Genomic DNA, 18,049 nt, shown 5'->3' on the forward strand with positions numbered 1-18,049 from the left:
CAGCGGGGTTTAATGAACATTTAAAATGCCATGCTAGGAGTAGTAGGGGGATCCAAAGGATATCTCAGGTCAAATATCTTCAGAATCTTAAGATGATCAGCCTCCTGACTCCACTTCCAACTAGTACGAAATAGTAGATAAGGGAGAGTAGGGCACAAGGTCCTGGGTGCTCCCTCTTTTCCATCTACCCCCAACATTACCTATTGCAAAGCCCATGCAAAAAGCCACATCCGCGATGGCATAGACACTCCCATACACCGAGGTGTGACGCAGGTCTACCAGGTGTCCCATGGTGGGCATCATAGAAGAATCCACCATACCTGTGGCCAAAGCGAACAAGATACTGTCAATCAGCTCAAGCCATGACCCCCTCCCTGCTCATGGCATCCTGACCTCTCCTCCTGCTTGATTTGGTCTATGTTCCTTGGCTGCTGTCCTCCCTGTCATCAAGGATATCCATTTCAGGTGGGAACTATAAGCCCATCTCCCCACATCTCTCCATTCACACTCCTACTCCTTCTGCTTTCCACTCACCTCCTCAGATAAGAAAAAGAGAAGGAGGGCATCTGACCCCAAACCAATACTTAGGGGTTTCTGGTTTTCCTAAGGGGACTTCATACCTATGGCAAAGCCAAGCCCTGCAATGGGACCAATGAGGCCAAAAATATTGTGAGCCAGAGGAACCTGCAAGAAAAGGAGGAAAAACCATCAGAAGGCCAACTGGCCATGATGAGACCAGTGCTCAAATGGCTGTTACATGAAATGCATTTATTAGACACATGCTATGTGCCACATACATTGTCTCTTTGGAATCTCACATCTTCCCTATAAAGAAGAATCTTTACCTCCATGTTAAAGATATAAAAACAAGATTGGTACCATTTGAGTTAAAATCCCAGGATTAAGTTTTAACCTCAGGCTTGATTCCATTGTACCATAACAGTGGTGCTTTTCTGGTGCATGGATTATTCGTCCCCTTTCCCCCACATCCCTTCCCCTGAAATCCAAACACACACTTCTGTCCTCATTCTTCATTGAGTGCAGTTGCTTCTCTTTTCTATTAGCAACATCACCCAAAGGTGTTATTTGAACCCCTAATACTGAGGCTGTTGGAATAAGAATATGGAAAACTCAGGCCAACAACTAATTATCCATGAGCTGGAAGTGCAGGTAGTATTATCTGAGGTGACAAATAGCAAACCTGTGAAACTCATCCTCACTGTCTTCCTAAACCCACACTGGGAGATTTCCTTCACTCTTTGGCTAGTTCTCTACATCCCTCCCCAGGTACCTGCCCTTTTCATTACCCAACCCTGCCACCTAGTTCACTCAGTGAGTTTTTGCTGTCTTCTGAGTGTCATTAGCCTTCAATGATTCAACATATTGTTTAGATGCTGATAACAATTTCACATGTGACTTCCTCAAGGGGTATTTATATTTTATCAATAATGTTGCCTAAGAGTTACTACGGCTCACCATGTGCCATACACTGTGCTCAAAGTTTATGTGCTCAACAACCATATGAGATAGAATCCTCCCTACACTGATGAGGATGCTGAGGACCTGAGAGGAGAAAACCAAGGCTCAGAGACCTTAAAGGGAGCTCTTGAAAATGGAAACTCTGTTCTTCCTTTCTTTTTCTCTTAAACCTTCTGATGCAAGAGACTAAAGCACAGATCCCTTGGAGGAAATCCCTGGTAATTTATGGGGCACTGTCAGGGCGAGATGAGTAAATGAAATCTTAAAATGTATGCTTTTGCTGGCCTCAGAAATACCATTACATATCGCTTCATATGCCCCAAACATCTGGTCATACTTAGAGTCTCAGAACTCTGGCTCCAGTTAGTCCATCACCTTCTCCATCTTCTCCTCCTCCCTTCAATGGGATGCCAACCTCAGCCAGCAGCATTCCGTAGGTACTAACTCCAATTCAGGTATATATGGCCTTTCTGACAATTGTTGCCAAGTCAAAGGCTTTCATTTTAAAAGAAAGCCATTCTTACATCTCTGTTTCTCTCTCCCCCCTTCTCTGTCTCTCTCTCTCTTTTTCTCTCTCCTCCCTCTCTCACTCCCTCTCTCTCTCTCCTTCCTTCTTCTCCCTTCGTTTGTACTAGTCCTTGTACTTACACAGAGCAAACTGGTACCTACTACCACCATCCCAATCAGAGAGCACAGCCACCTAGAAGAAAAAAGCTATCATCAAACATTGCTATGTGGAGGCATCCTTTCCACTTGCATCCCATCACTGGTAAATCCTACCACCCCTAACTCCAGCAGCCCCTTAGGACCTGAGAAGAGAAATTAATCTCTATATGCCCAGTTTTCATCTAGGTTTACTCTTTACCTATCCTTTCCTTGCCCCTCTCTCTTCTCAGGCTCTATATCTCTTTCCAGTAGAGTCAAGGAAGGTACAGTGGTATACACATTCTTCTTTTCTTTAGAAGAGGAATCAGCTGACTCAGAAAGTACTCAACCTATGGGAGTCTCTCCAAAACTTAATTCATGCTGTTTTCCAGTTCATACTATGCCCTCTTGCTACCTCCAACCTATACATATTTTGTTTTCTTCAAGGTCCATTTCAAAGCCCACAAGAATACCAAGCTTCTTTCTGCTTTGATCTCCTAGCAGTGATTTTCAAACTTAAAAGAGAAAAAAAAAAAAAAAAAAAGCTGAACTCCAAATAAAGCATCTTTGATTATAGTGGATAAGTAGAATCCAGACTAACACCTCAGCCTCCTCCTTGGTGGCCTCTGAGACACTTCTGTGTAACTCCCAAAGTCCCCAGGGAATAATTTCACAACAATTGCCCCCCTCAATGTACTGCAATGGTTTTTGTTTTCATTTGCCATAACTGTTCCCTATAGAGCTATTTTATGTCTTTATCTGTACAGCAAACACCTAAAAAGAAAAGGTTGTTCCTCACACATCCACTGCCTCTTCTATAGCAACCAGTTCAAGACCATCCTTTCTCTATCCTTCCTTCACCATCTACCCAACTCCCATCTTCTCAGCATGCAGTTACTATCATTGTGCAGTTGTCCTAAACTCTCAATCTCAGAGAAGCTGTTTCTCATCCTAGCTGCAGGGACAACCTCAAAGAGCTCTCTTATCCTACATTCTTATGCCTTCTTCTGCTCCCCAAGCTACATACCTGCCCATCTTGTTAGCCAACACACCAAAGAGGTTGGTACCAATGAGGTAGGACAGACTGCCAGGCAAGAAAGCCAGACCTGTAGAAAGACACAGATCTCCACCTTAGAACATGCTCAGTTTACTCTTATAACAACTCAATTCCTACAGAACAATGAAGCCCTCATGTTACCTTCAATGGTCCCAAAACCACACTTGGCTTTGCGGTTTTGATATTTCTGCACAAGTCCCAAGCAGTTATCATAGGGCCCACACCTTTGCTTTCCCTAAGGACAAGACCTTATTCAGCTTCAATACATTTAATATGCTTCTAGCTCCTCACTTATGCTTCCTGGTAAATGATGAATCTTCCCGTGTATAAAATACCTTTGATGATCAGCGTAAGAATATGAGTTTTAGAGAAAGATATACCTACTGTGAAGCAAGATATCTGCCCTGCTACTTACCATTTCTATGATCTTAGAGAAGTTAATAAACCTCTCTAAACTTTGGTTTACACATCTGGCGGAAACAAAGCTATTATTGTATCATGCCAGGTTATAGTGAGGAGAAATTTATATAATGTATATAAAAGTATTTCATAAATTGAAACCCTTGCCACATTTTGTTTTGTTTTGTGACAGTTAAGTGTTCTGGAAGCATGGGCTTTCGTGTCACACAATTCTGCATTCAAATTGTGACTTGGCCACTTATGAATTCTATAATCTTGGGTGATTTACTTATCATCTCTGAGTCACATTTATTAATTCTCTCATTCATCCATCCATCCACCAATCCTTTCATCTACTCATTTTAACAAAATTTTACCATATGTTAATGTGTTCTAGGGGCTAGAAATAGAAAGATAGATAAGACGTACAAGATCTTAACTCTCATGGAGCTTACATTCCAGGCAAGTGAGACAGGCAATAAACAAATAAATGGAAGAGATAATTCTGAGAAATAGTCAGTTCTGTGAAGGGAATTTAACATGGTGATATGGCAGAATGACTGAAAAGAAGGGCTTCCTTAGATTTGGTGGTCTGGGAGATCTCTCTGAGGAGGTGATATTTAAGCTGAGACCCAAATGGCCAGAGGAGGGCACTTCAAGCAGAAAAAAAACAAAAAAGGCAAATTCAAAGTCCTTAATGATGAAACCACTTAGTCTGATCTTATATAGAAATGAGGTCTGTGTGATTGGAGAATAATGAGCAAAGTGAAGTGTGGTAGAAGATGAAGGCCCTGGAAAATAATTTGGGATGTATTCCAAGTGCAATGGGAAGCTTTGGAAGGGAATTATATAATACGATTTATATTTTCTAAAGTCCCATGATTGTGTTCAGAAGGATGGATTCATGTGGCAAGAGTGGAATTCAATAGATTATTTGCAGAACCCAGGAGAAATGATAGTGCTTCCATTAAGAAGTCAAGACAGAAATAAGTGAATAAAATGAGAGGTGTTTTGAAAGTACAGTTAGGGAAATTTTCTGGTAAATTGGGTATGTGTAGACATAGTGAGAGTGAGGAAAAGAGAGAGCCAAAAATAATTCCTATGTGTTGGTCTCAATCAATTGAGTGGCTGGAGATGAAGAAGACTGGTGGACTAGAAAGACCTTGGGTGTAGTAGGGCACATGATAGGTTTGAAATGTTTATTAGACATTCAACTGGATATGTAAGTTAGTTGGATACATAAGCCTAGAACTCCAAGGATAGGCCATAAAAGTAGATATAAATTCTAGACACATTGGTTGATGCATGATTCTTAAATCATGGGAAGGAATGGGGTCACCTATGAGAGATCAGATAGAGAAGAATAAAGATCCAAGGTCTGAGCCTTGACAGTTTTCAACCTTTAAAATAGGAGTAGCCAAAGAAGGAGGTGAGACGGGATGAAATGCAGAAGGCAAAGAGGGGTTGGGCTTTATTAAGAGCTGTGATGCTTCAACCATAATTGGAGATAAGGCAAGAGAGAAAGCAGTAAATGTGGGTACAAGTACAGAGAAGCAGGTACATTTAGTGATGGGAAAATGGGTGTTCTTGTCTGATTCCTTCTATTTTCTCAGTGAATATGAGGCAGACAGGAGAATAATAAAGATGAAAGGATGGGAGGATATAGGAGGGTTGAATTGAGAGTATAAAGAGATAAATTTGGAAAGTGGGAAGGGAAACATAATTAGGGATGAATGAAAGGAATGTTGGATAGTATGAAAAACCACTTTAGATTTGTGGTCATGCAAGGTGAGACCAACAGTCTAGCTGAATTTTTCTGCAACTCCATTCAGCCACTGTGGTGCAGGCAAGCAGTAGGCAACCACATAGGTTTAATCAGGGTTAAAGTTTTACCAGATGACTACACCAGAGGGAAAGAGGGACACAGGGAGCTTACAGTGCTTACAAAGGAGTGAGATTAATGATGGATCATAGAATCCAAGAAGAGTACAGAGAGATGGGAGGATATGAGTAGCGATGAAAAATAGAAAAATAAATGGGACCAATGGATTGGTGATATCGATGTGACCAAAAATTGTTGATATGAGGATATTAGAATATTTGTGCATGTGTGAAGTGATGATAGAACTGCTGGAAATTGAGATTTCAGAGGTAATACGATTAGTGGTGATAGAAAAGTCAAGGGTATGACTGTAATGTTGATTGGCTGCAGTAGGGAGGAGAAAAAGATCATTGCAAGAAACTAGATTAAGGAAGTATGAGGCCAAGATATTGGTAGGGCCACTCACCTAGAACGAAGTCTCCAAAACTAGTCACAGAAGTAGAAGTAGAAAGAAGAACTTGAGTCAAGTGTTGATAGCCTGAATGAATGAGGAGGGGTAACTAAAAGTTGGTAGAGGATTACGATGAAGGGGGTGGGGAGGTATAATCAAATGACATGACCGTCAAAAAAGTTGAGGTCTTTGAAGGAGAAGAAGCGATTCAGAAGCAGCAATAGAGAGCAAAGTCCAGAGGAACAATGAACTTTGATCCTGAGGACTCCATGAAAATGCTGTTCTTGGGAAGCATCCAGGTTTCAGGGCAAAAACATGAAGGAAGCATTCAGTGAAGAACATACGACAGTTGCTGATGACAGAGAGTTCCCCAGGCCTAGATTTAAGAGTACCGTAGGAAACTGGGTCAGGTAGAGAAACCCATGAAGTATGGGGATTATAATAATTATTACCAGATAGGCTGACTGTGGGGATTAAATAAGACCAAGCATATTGCATGGTTCCTGGCACAAAGTAAGTGCCCTTTGAACATTGGTCTTCACCATTATCATCATAACTAGTGGATGATAGAGGCTTGAATCCAGACCTTGTTGCTCCAAAGCCAGTGCTTTCCACAACTCCACAGGCCCAGAGTGGTAGCACAAAAGGGTCTGGCATAGGGACTGCTTGGAATCAGCACTGTAAGGTTGTGTTTTTTTTTGTTTGTTTGTTTTTTTGAGGGGGGATCCCAACAACCCTTTCCACGTCTCTCTGTACTTAAAGGAAATAATGCTGCCATATATATAAAATCATAGCAATGACAATTAAACCAAAAGCAAACAACAACTCACCAGGTACTGGTTGATGGCTTGTTTGTTTTTAATATTCTCTTCTATGGAGTGGAAGGGAAGCATGCCCTAGCATATTTGTCTAGTTTATCTGTACAGGGTGGCAACCTGTTTCAAACTGGACATATTTGTTTGTAGTCAATTGCTTTTACAAAATTTAGAGGCTATAACTACTCAACTCTTTATCTCATATCTGGAATTAAAAGATGTAGCCTCCTAAATACATCTCCATTTTAAATGAGGTGAAATTTCCTGAACAAGAATTTTTCTTAATCCATGTGGTTTATCCTATAGTACTGGGTATAGCTTGTATTTCAGTGGTATTTTATGCAAAATAACACACCAATAACTATGTGTTAGGACACATATATCTTTCTCAGTATTATCTTAGAGGGGTGTAAGGTTACACGAAGCCTTGGCTATATTAACATGATTTAAACAAAAACAATGATGAAAATAGTAATAATAACAATTTTTATTTACTGAATATATCTTCTATTTCATGGATAGTGCTAATTCCTTTAGAATACAGATATCTAGTCCTCAGAGCAGCTCCAAAAAGTATTTCCAGGTTTACAAAAGAAAAAATGGGAGCCCAAAGAGGTTGAATAATTTTTCCAAGGCCTTAACCAATAAGTAGCAGAGTCAGGATTTAACCCCATTTGACCCATTTCAAAGTCTACTCTGTTTTCCTGTGCTTGGGCCAAATGGTGCTCATTCAGAGCACAAATCACTCTCAAAAGCACTGTTATTTGCTCCTCCCAACACCTTGAGAGGTACTCATTTAGTGCAGTGGTTCTCCAAGTGTGGTCGCCTGACAAGCCATAGCAACAGCATCACTTATTAGACATATGAACTTGTTTCTACTGAATTGCTGGGTAGGTCCCACCAATCTGTGTTTTAACCAGCCCTCCAGGTGATTCTGATGTAAGGGTGTTTGAGACCCTGTGATGTTAGACTTTACAGAATCAGAAACATCTGCTGTGTTAACCCAGGAAAGTGGTGAAAGATATTGGAGACCAAGCCTTAACCTAAGTGTTCTGACTTTATACCCAAAGGCCTTTCTACAGGAGCCTCAGTCTGAGAAGGGCCATTCCCTACTATGGTTGCTCATATGTGCCAAGAACCTGAGTGGCCAGGGCTTTGGGGTAGGGCTGTGTTATCAGCACTGAACACTGAGTAACTTGATTAATTGCCGTGGTCAGAAGAAGCTACAGTCCAGAAAAATTCAATTTGGGGCTAGGAGTACAACTGGGAGCCTTGCTTAGAAGTGTGCCCTAGAAAATTAGATTTAGTGCTTTTTATTGCATACTGAGCTATAGCAGGTCCTTCTCAGATTCCCCTCTGGCCCGATAAACCTCTTCTCCCTGCAGTGACTGAATGATTTGCACATAGCTTTTACTCTTCCCTTTCCTCAAGCTTCCTGAAAAGGGCAGGAGCCTCTTTAAACTCAGAAGAGTCATGAGGTCTCCTCAAAGGGCCGAGGAAGATGGAGGCCTCTCCCCAAGGCCCAGAACTTTCCCCTCAGGGCCGGAGGCAGCACTTTCTCCAGGCAAAGGCAGCAAAAAAATATACTCCGTAAACTCTTTTTTTATGGGAATGGTAGCAAAGAGTAATCTGGATGATAGGGAGTTTAAGAGAAAAATGTGAATGGTAATGGTGGTGTGGGTTAATATTGTACATGTTACAAAGCATTAACACAAATTATGCCATTTACTTCTCCAACTAACCAGCTTTTGAACTACATATTATTTTGATGCCCATTTTAGAGATGGAAAAAGTGATGCTCAGGAAGTTTAAGTGACTTATCCAAGTCTGCACAGCTAATTAACTGAGCTAAGACTCACATCTAGGTCTTTTGACTCAAATTCATTAATCCTTCTACCCACCATCCACTGGATATGTGACCTTTTAACACCCCCTTCATTCTATGCCACTCTGCCCTTTCTCAGGCTGCCTTTCTGAGAAACTGCCCACCCCACTCCAGCTTGATTCATGGATGTGGACATAGAAGGTAACCTCAAGATGTAAGGATATGTGTTCCTCTGTGATCCTGATGATCTAAACTTGCTGATGCTTCTCAATAACCTGAGAAAGGGCCCAAGCACCCACTTCCTGCCCAAGCCTGAGTTCAGACTGCAGTCACTTACCCAGCTGCCAGTTAGGGGTACACATGGTTTGCATCATCCAGATGGGCAGGGTGGGTTCCAACATGGCCACCCCCATGTTGGCAAAGCAGAGGGAGCCTGGGAGACAGCCAACAGTTACCCTGTGAGCCACCCACCACTGCCCCAAAGCCAACCCTCTCCCAGCCCAAAGTGCAGCCATTGCTTGCTTACCTGCAGCCACAATAATATAAGGATCTTTGAGAAGTGTGAAGAGTGGGGTGCCTTGGACACTCTGGAGAACATGGAGAACAAATATTTCCATTTGTACAGTGTATACATCTCTCCTATTATCACAGAATCTGAGAATGTTCAGATAGGGTTTTAATACCATCTACCTCACTCAGCTCCTTTACTATGGAGATGAGGAAACCCAAGTCCAGGAAGGAAAATAACATTGCAAATGTCACAAAGTGAGCTGCTGTCTGCAAGGAAGGTACTGTGGTAGTCACAAAGAGGGGAACAAAATGTTCTAGACATAATTCTTGCCTTCATATGACCAATAGCCAGATTCTGGTTAATTGTTAGTAAGGTCAGTATTAAACAACAGGTATCTGGGCACCTGGTCTAAACAGCAGATGTCACTAGCGCTCATCTTCTTCCTGAGAGAATCACAGGCAGAATGCTAAATCCAAATTATGGTGGTGGAAGTGACAGAAAGCTACTCAAGTCTTCTTAATTCTTTGTCCTGAACCACTTTGAGCCAAACTGGACTGGTACAAAGGAAGGAGCATAAGCTTTGGAGTCAGAACAACTGGGTTGAGATTCTAGCCTGTCTAGCTCCTTCCATTTAGTATATACTCTTCATTCTAGCTAAACTAGGTCTCTCTACCTTCCTTCAATATATCCCAGCAGTCCCTTAGCCTTCATTGTTGGCTTTGCCTAAACTACCTTCCTTCTCCCATCACAGATCCAAACCCCACCCATTCTCCCTATCAATCCTCGGAACACAGGTCTGGTGATCTGCTCCTAGAAGGTGACAACCTTGAAAACCCTACAGAGCAATTCTACTCAGCACAGGTAGTCTTGCCATGAGTCAGAATTGAATCAAAGGCAGCGAACAACAACAACAATATGGACATATAAACTATAACTGGCTTATAAAATATTAGAGAATTATACAGATAGGTAATTGTGTTGCTTTTTCTGGGATCCAGGCGTCTCATCATAAAATATGGAATAGAGTAAATAAAGGAAAAATCCTACGGAGTTGGGTTGAAATTGGAGGTCTCAATATTAATATATATAGTTTCCTACCTCTGTCATTGAGATGGCCTAGAAATGAGATCTCAGTGACAATGAACATACTAAATACCCAGATTTTTTTAAATACTGTTCCCCACTGAAAAGAACTGGAACTCCTTGGGAGAGAAATATACCAGAAAATATGAAAGTGCTTAGAGAAGTCATCAATGGCATGTAAACAGAGCATTGAAGCAATTTGAAGGGGCCACCACTGGCATCCATTGCATAAAATAAGAGTGCATAAGTTCACACTGATAATAAAAATAATAATAATAAAATATATCATACAGAGAGAAAGTATTTCTCAGTAATAGAGCAACTGATGGACATAGAGGAATTGATAGAATGAAAAGACACACATGTTGCAAACATTACAGTAAAATGTTAAGTCAGGCAAAAATCAATGGATAATGGTTAAGTTGAGGGGGAAAGTTTGAGGAGGAAAAGTGTAATTCTATAATCTTATAATGTCTATAATCCATAATAATTATAATTTATAATTAAATATAATGTACAATAATTATAATTATACAATCTTATGTCTGCCCAAAGATTATTTATTACTTAGGAGTTGAAAAGTATTAATTGCTCAGTGGAGAAACTAAGTAACAGCATGACTCGATGATCAAAATCAGGACCACCATCGAAATGTGGATGGCATCATGCCTCCAGATATGACACCCTGAGAAGGACACATGATGTTCTGACCAGGGATACTTCACTTCAAGAATGTAATGAGAAAACATAATTACACTCATTTAGAAACCTTCTTTAAAACAACTGGTCTGTATTCTTCAAAAATATCAATGTCATGAAAAACAAGGACAGACTGAGAAGTTTTACAGATTAAAGGAGATTAATGTGAACCGAAACACATTATACAGTCTTGGACTGCATCCAGCACTGGAGACTTTTTAAAAAAAGAAAACAATGTTATTAGGGGTATTGTTGGGACAAGTGACAAAATAAAAACAAGGAATGTTAGATTAGACAAAAAATAGTGTATCAATTTTACATTTCCTGAATTTGATCATTCTACTGTAGTTATTCAGAAGCTATGGTGGGGGGTGGGAGGGAAGGGAAGGGAAAGTTCCTGACAAAGAGTCATGTGTTGATTTTGGTAAAGGGAAAGGCAGTATAACAAAAGTGTGTGACCAGCAAAATAACAATAGGGAAAAGGAGGACACAGAGAGATACACAAAAGGTATAGACAGCAGAGGCAAATACTATCATATACACAATACTGCACTATCAGTAACAACAAACACTAGTCTATGGGTGAATACATAGGCAGACAGGTGAGAAGATCAGACGGGAGTAGGCGAATGGGAATATACCCATGACCATAGACAGAATTGGCTGATGATATTCCTACATGTGTATTTGTGCTACAAAAATATCCATACACATTATAAAACTAACAGAGGACAAGATTGGGGTAGCTTCTTAGCCACAACCAAGCACCTTGAGGAAGTGATTCACTGGGCCTGCGGGCTTGGGACCATGGTCTCAAGGGCCATCAAATTCAATTAACACAATATAGTACATAAAAATATTGTTCTATATCCTACTTTGGTGAGTAACAATCAGGGTCGTAAAAGCTTTCAAGCCGCCATCTAAGAAGCAACTATTGGTCTCTCTTTGTCTGGAGCAAAGAAGAGGGAAGAAAATCTAAGACATGGAAACAATTAGTCCAAGGGACTAATGGACCATGGGAACCTCAGCCTTCAGAACCCTGAGACCAGAAGTACTAAATGGTGCCTGGCTACTGATACCAACCACTCAGAAAGGGATCAAAATTGGAAATCCTGGATAGAGTGGGAGGAAAAATTTGGAACAAAATTCAAAAACACAAAAATGACCAGAATTACTGGTCAGATAGAAACTGATGAAACCACCAAGACTATGGCCCCAGGTTATTCTTCAGGCCTGGAATTGGACTAACTTCCATGGATTAGTTCTCAGCCAAATAATAGAAAGGCCTATGAGTGAAACACTTACCCCAAAGAGAAGCAATCTTTAGGACAGTCAATGGTGAGAGATCAGAAAGGCAGCATTTGCATAGAGGGAAGCTAGACAGACAGGAATGCATAGGTAAGAAGGACACAGGGAAGGTGTAACCACAGGGAGGATATGGGGGGAGATCTATTTATTTTGGGGATTGAATCAGTGCCATGAAACAAAATGTTTATGAATTTTTTAATGTAAAGCAAATCTGCTTTGTAAATTTGCACCCAAATCACAATAAAAAATTTTTAAAAGAAGCAGCTCTGGTGGCACATTGTTAAGTGCTCAGTTCCAGGGGAGAAAACACCGGTAGATCTGCTTCCACAAAGATTTACAGCCTAGTAAACCCTAGACCCAGGAGCAGGAGCACATTACCCAATAAGCAAGGTAATGGCAGTTCTACTCTGTCCTATATGGTCGCTATGAGTTGGAATTGATTCGAGAGCAAACAACAATTGTGGTAATATAATATCCTTGTTTGGAGGGGAAAGACTCTGAATTAAAAAGGGTAAAGGGATAGTGTAAACAAAGTACTTTCAAATGATTCAGTAAAATCAACTGATTAATTATGTATGTGTATGGAGAGAGAGAGGGAGGAAAGGAGCAGGGAGAAAGAATGACAAAACAAATATGGCAAAATGTTAAAAGTCAGTGAATAATCTGCACATATAAAGGAGTGCTCTCTAACATTCTTACAACTTTTCTGTAAGGTTAAAATTATATCAAAATGAAAAAGTTTTAAAATCCCAATGAAGTGCTAAAGTTTTTCTCCAGGATCAAAATATTTCCAAATTATTTGTTTATGGTCTTTTGCTAATATTTCAGTCCCAAACTTAGCCTATTTTTTGAGTAATTTATCACTACTGGCACATATAAACCAAACCTACTGCCATCAATTCCAAGTCACAGAGACCCTACAGGACAGAGTAGAACTGCCCCACAGGGTTTTCAAGAGTGTAAATCTTATGGAAGCAGACTGCCTCACCTTTCTCCCATGGAGTGGCTGGTGAGTTTGAATCCCTAGCCTTTTAGTTAGTAGCCAAATGCTTTAACCACTGTGACATCAGAGGTCCTTACCAGCTCATCAAAAACCAAAAAAACAAACTCACTGCTGTGGAGTCAGATCTGACTCATAGCAATCCCTCCTTGGGTTTCCAAGGCAGTATCACTATGGAAGTAGATTGCCCCATCTTCCTTCCGAGGAGTGGCTGGTGGGTTTGAATCCCCAGTTTTCTGGTTAGCAGTCAAGTGCCTTAGGCACTACACCACCAGAGCTCCCTCCTGGCGCATGTTGTTGTTGTTGCTGTTATGTGCCGAGGAGTCGGACCGAGTCAGGCACTATGCTACCAGAGCTCCCACTGACTCATAGAAGGTACTTAATAAATAGTGCTGGAACCATTTGGATAAATGTTTCTAGGCCTGGGCACTTACTGGCACGGTGCTGCTCTGAGCACATTCCAGGCCCAGGAGCCTTTTCAGAAGGTTTTTGGTTCTCCTTGCTCTGGGGAGTTCTGGATGTGCTTCCCTCCCCAGGGCCCAGACTGCCTACTCCTAGAGCCAGTTTTCAAAGGATGGTGCCATCTCAGCCAACTGCAGGAGCTCCCTGATCAGTTTGGGAGAACTGACATGCTAATTGTGTTAATTGTGTCATTGTTTCTAATTCTTTCATATGCTTCTCTGCAGTCCCTCCATTTCTTGATCTGTAGAATGAGGGTAATAATAGGACTTAACTCATGGAATTGATCGCAATATTGAATAAGATAAAACTTAGGCAGTATTAAGCATAGTTCCCAGCATACAAAAAAAATATATTATTATCATTTCTGCTAGATTATCTTGGAATGTAGAATGCAAAGTCAAGGTCTTTGGACCAACTTCCCCATGTTTTCTGCGCTGTTTTTCTTCATGGTTTTTATGGATTTCCCAGAGCCATCATGGGCTTGGAGTTAGACAAATGCCAGCTCTGATATTTATTAACTGCAATGGAAACATAACCTGGTAGAAGTGATTTGGAGGCAGCCTTTTATTGGTGAAAGAACTGCCTGAATGGTCACTACAATCTTCTCTCACTCTGAGATGTTGCCACTCTATGGATACTCATATCCAACATCACTGTCTCTTGATTCTAAGTTACATTAGATAGTAAAACTTGCCTGTCTTCACAAGGCCCTTCCTCTATCTTTGTCAAGTATCAAACCAGACTCTTCTGCCATCATCCCCACACTACTCGAAATATAGCTGCAATGCGGTAGATCACTTTTATATGGTCTTTCTAGCCATGCCATGGTTTTGTAATTCCCACCAAAAGACTGAGTGGGACTATGCAAAAAAAGGATTTTGTGATCCATCAAGGAGATTGTACAGCTTGCTAATAATATAAATAAGGTGCATGACACCCTTGTGGGGGTGGGACGATGCAAGTAAGGTGTATAAAACCCTAACAAGGGGATTGGTCACTATTGCCATTCCACTAGGCTTGAAATGAGCTATCCTAGAGACAGAAGGGGAGATTTCACTACCACCAAGAAGAAAAGATGGGAGCAAGAGCATCCTTTGGGCCTGAGGTACCTGCACTGAGAACCTCCTAGACCCAAGTGCTGGGACAGACTACCCAATAAGCAAGGTAATCTGTAATTTTATCTTTGATGTGGTTAAAAAAAAAAAAAGTGAAACTGCTTACTACAAGTTGGTAAGTAAGTGCAAGGAAGCCTGCACTTACCTTGGTTAATGGATACTCCATCCCTATCAGGGACTACAAATTTGAAGAGGCTTTCATTCTGTAGGAAGGTGCTGTGAAATTGGGAGAGAGTCAAATGCCAGCTATACCTAAAGGAAAATCTTTCATGTGGTGAAAAAATGTGAAATTGTTCACTACAGAGTAGTAACTAAGCACAAGTGAGTCCAAGTTTGCCTTACACTCTGGGTAATTGACACTGCCCAGGAGACAGAGAGAGAGAGAAAGTTGTGATATCAGAGATGGAACAAGATGCTGAGAAGCAGCAGCAGAGAAACAGTGGCAGCAGAACCAAGAGACCAGCAAAAGATGGTGCAGTGGGCTTCTTGGCCTATGGAGCAAGGATGTGCTGACGCATGGAGTGAGAGAGCTGAGAACCTTCGGGCAGGAGGCTTCCTGCAGGAGTGGAGTGCCTTCAGGTACTTGTCAGCGGAGGTACAGAGCTTTGTAACACTTTCCAGATCATGGCAGAGGCAAGGTTGACAGACCAAGAGGCTTAGAGGCCAAGATGCCAAGGGCCAGAGAGAGGTGTGCTTGCAGACATGACTGAGAAGCTGTCCTTATCAAAGAACTATATCCTGAATCATTCTTGATCCTGAATTGTAACCTGTTACTTCCCTGATAAATTCGTAACCATGAGTACAGTCTCTGTGTTCTGTGTGGCCACTGCAATGAGTTATAAAACCCATCAGAGAAGAGAGTGCCATAGAAGGGATAGTTGGTATCAAAATTGGTAAAAATTGGAGAGTGGACATATGTCTGACCTCCACCTTATAGAAATCAGTCTTGGACTGATGTTGATCTTGATTCTCCTCTCTGCCCCTGAAGTTGAAAACCCTCTGATGCCACCTTGCCATTTTTACAGTTGGCCTATCTGGGAATCCAAGTACAAGTCTCACTTTTCCTGATTGTACCTCCTTCACATTTCTTCTTATGGTTTGGTGTGGATGATCTAGAGATGCTTGAGTCTGCACATAGTCTTTCCATATATCTCTTGATAACAGAACTTGGTATTGACTTACCTCAGGGGAGAACTTTGAAGGCTGTAGGATGCACAACTGAAGTGCTAATAAAGAAGGAGGGAGAGGGAAATAGTTCAGCTTGTCCACTGATTAGCTAAAGGAACACCCTATCACATACAAATATACACACCCTATGCATATCTAACTCTGAGTTTCTCCCTTCTTTCCTGGGACAGGGCAGTCCTTGATGCATCAAAACATGCCCACACCACCCAATGTTAGTCAAGACTAATACCACAGCATAATCTGGGCTGTGACCTAGGTTGTCACCTGCATAGTGTTCCTCTGATAATGACTTACCTCCATCCAGTAATGCCAGGAAGGCCAAGATGAGGAAGGGAGAAGATGTCGCAACAAGCTCATACATCACACTTCCAAAGGGAGCACCCACTGCAAAGGCAAAGCAGGCACAGATTCCAGAATTGAGGGCCAACTCATAGCCAGTGTGGATTTGTCCACATTTACCCAGCAATAAACGTATAAAGGAGCAAATTAGTGATGTAAGCAATGTACTTTGAAATGGTTCATAAAAAATAATCAATTAAATAGTTAATTAATTATGAGGGGATGAAAGAGAGAGACAGACCATTTACTGAAGGCTACTCCACACCTCATCTGTCAATTTGTTGTGCTATGGTAGCTTACATGTGGCTATGCCTCCAGTATTTCAAAGGCCAGCAGAGTCACTCATGGTAAGTTTCAGCAGAGCTTCCAGACTAAGATCAAGTAGGAAGAAAGGCCTGGCAATCTACTTAGAAAATTAGCCTATGAAAACCTTAAGAATCACAACACAACATTGTCCGATAGAGTGCTAGAAGAGGAAGCCCCTACATAGGAAAGCACTCAAAATGCACAGTAGCTACAACAATGGACCAGAGCACACCAATGATCAAGAAGATGGAGCAGGACCAGGTATCATTTTCTTCTGTTGTACACGGGGTTGCAATGGATTGCCATGCTAACTTGACAGCAATTAACAACAACAACTAGAGCAACTAGGGGCTATGCTCCATATGACATTTTGGAAAGTCAGAGATGAAGAAGATCTTGTCCCTACACACAAGGAGCTCACCTTCTAGTGGAAAAAAAAAAATATGTGTGCATGTGAAGAGAGAATGTGCACAAATAATTACAACACTTGATGAAAACTACAACAGTAGAAGTTTACATTGCACAGTGGAGTGACTGAGAAAGCTAAGATAGCCAGAAAGACTTTGCCAAAATGCCAGAAAGAAGCATTTGTGAAGGACACAGAGGTGTCAGAAAAGAGAGGGTAGTTGGAGAACAAAGAAAACTAGACTGTAAGTGGGTGTTTGCAAAGAGAAAAGATAGGGATGGTTGAGGCTGAATAACAAAGGGTCCTTTATACACTGGTGAGGTGTCTATTTGACCTTCTGGGTTAGGGAGAAACATCATTGCTTTTTGGCAGAGGAGAAACCACCCACTCTGGGCTTCGAAGAGTCTTCTGACAGCACTACAGAGAAAGGTGGGAATGTGCAAGAGATCAGGTGAGAGGCTGGAACTATATTCTAACTTAGATACAATGGGGATCACTTGAAGAAGTGACTGCACAGGGCATAATGAGCTTGTTATTCATTTGGGAGTGAGAAATTACAAAGAACACCATATCAAACCAAAGTTTTAGCTTAGGTGTTTGGGTAGATGACTATCAGCAAACAGTAGGGCTTATCTTTCCTATCCTCCTCCTGGGGATAAGGGATGGAGAGTGTACCAGGAAAGAAATTTTTGGTATTTTATTAATCTTAAATTCAGATTCCTGTGTCTTATCTCCTTAACTAGCTTGTAAGCTCCTGGAGGGCAAGCACTGTGTCTGAAGCTTCTTACTTATATCCCTACTGAGTTAGCATTGTGGCTGGCATGTAATAAGTGCTCATCAAAAGTACGTGGCTTGTTCAACTAGCCAGTTAAGCCATATGATGGATGAACCTCAAAGAAGTAGAACTTAATGATTGACAGATTGAATCCTGGTTCTGGCATTTCCTTGTTGCGTGAATTTGTATGGGCTATTTAACTTTCTGACCCTCATCTCTAGGAGCTCTGGTAGTATAGTGCCTAAGACATTTGACTGCCTACCAGAAGACTGGCAGTTCAAACCCACCAGCCACTCCTCGGAAGGAAGATGGAGCAATCTACTTCCATAGTGATACTGCCTCAGAAACCCAAGGAGGGGTCACT

At 41.3% G+C, this 18,049-nt stretch overlaps 1 protein-coding gene across 1 annotated transcript in view; it reads right to left on the reverse strand.

The window, feature by feature from the left end:
* SLC18A1 (solute carrier family 18 member A1) overlaps positions 1-18,049 on the reverse strand; it is a 37,513-nt gene that overhangs the window by 1,435 nt on the left and 18,029 nt on the right. Inside the window, exons 6-13 of the mRNA XM_007935074.1 lie at positions 16,154-16,243; positions 15,854-15,897; positions 9,020-9,080; positions 8,831-8,926; positions 3,152-3,230; positions 2,128-2,179; positions 621-684; positions 201-320 (exon numbers count right to left, since the gene is read on the reverse strand). Of these exons, the coding sequence (XP_007933265.1) occupies positions 201-320; positions 621-684; positions 2,128-2,179; positions 3,152-3,230; positions 8,831-8,926; positions 9,020-9,080; positions 15,854-15,897; positions 16,154-16,243 (606 nt within the window). The remainder of the gene's footprint in view (positions 1-200; positions 321-620; positions 685-2,127; positions 2,180-3,151; positions 3,231-8,830; positions 8,927-9,019; positions 9,081-15,853; positions 15,898-16,153; positions 16,244-18,049) is intronic.

This window comes from Orycteropus afer, unplaced genomic scaffold (assembly GCF_000298275.1).
Source record: "Orycteropus afer afer isolate SDZICR_OR568_19922 unplaced genomic scaffold, OryAfe1.0 scaffold00024, whole genome shotgun sequence".
In the NCBI taxonomy this organism is placed as follows: Eukaryota; Metazoa; Chordata; class Mammalia; order Tubulidentata; family Orycteropodidae; genus Orycteropus; species Orycteropus afer.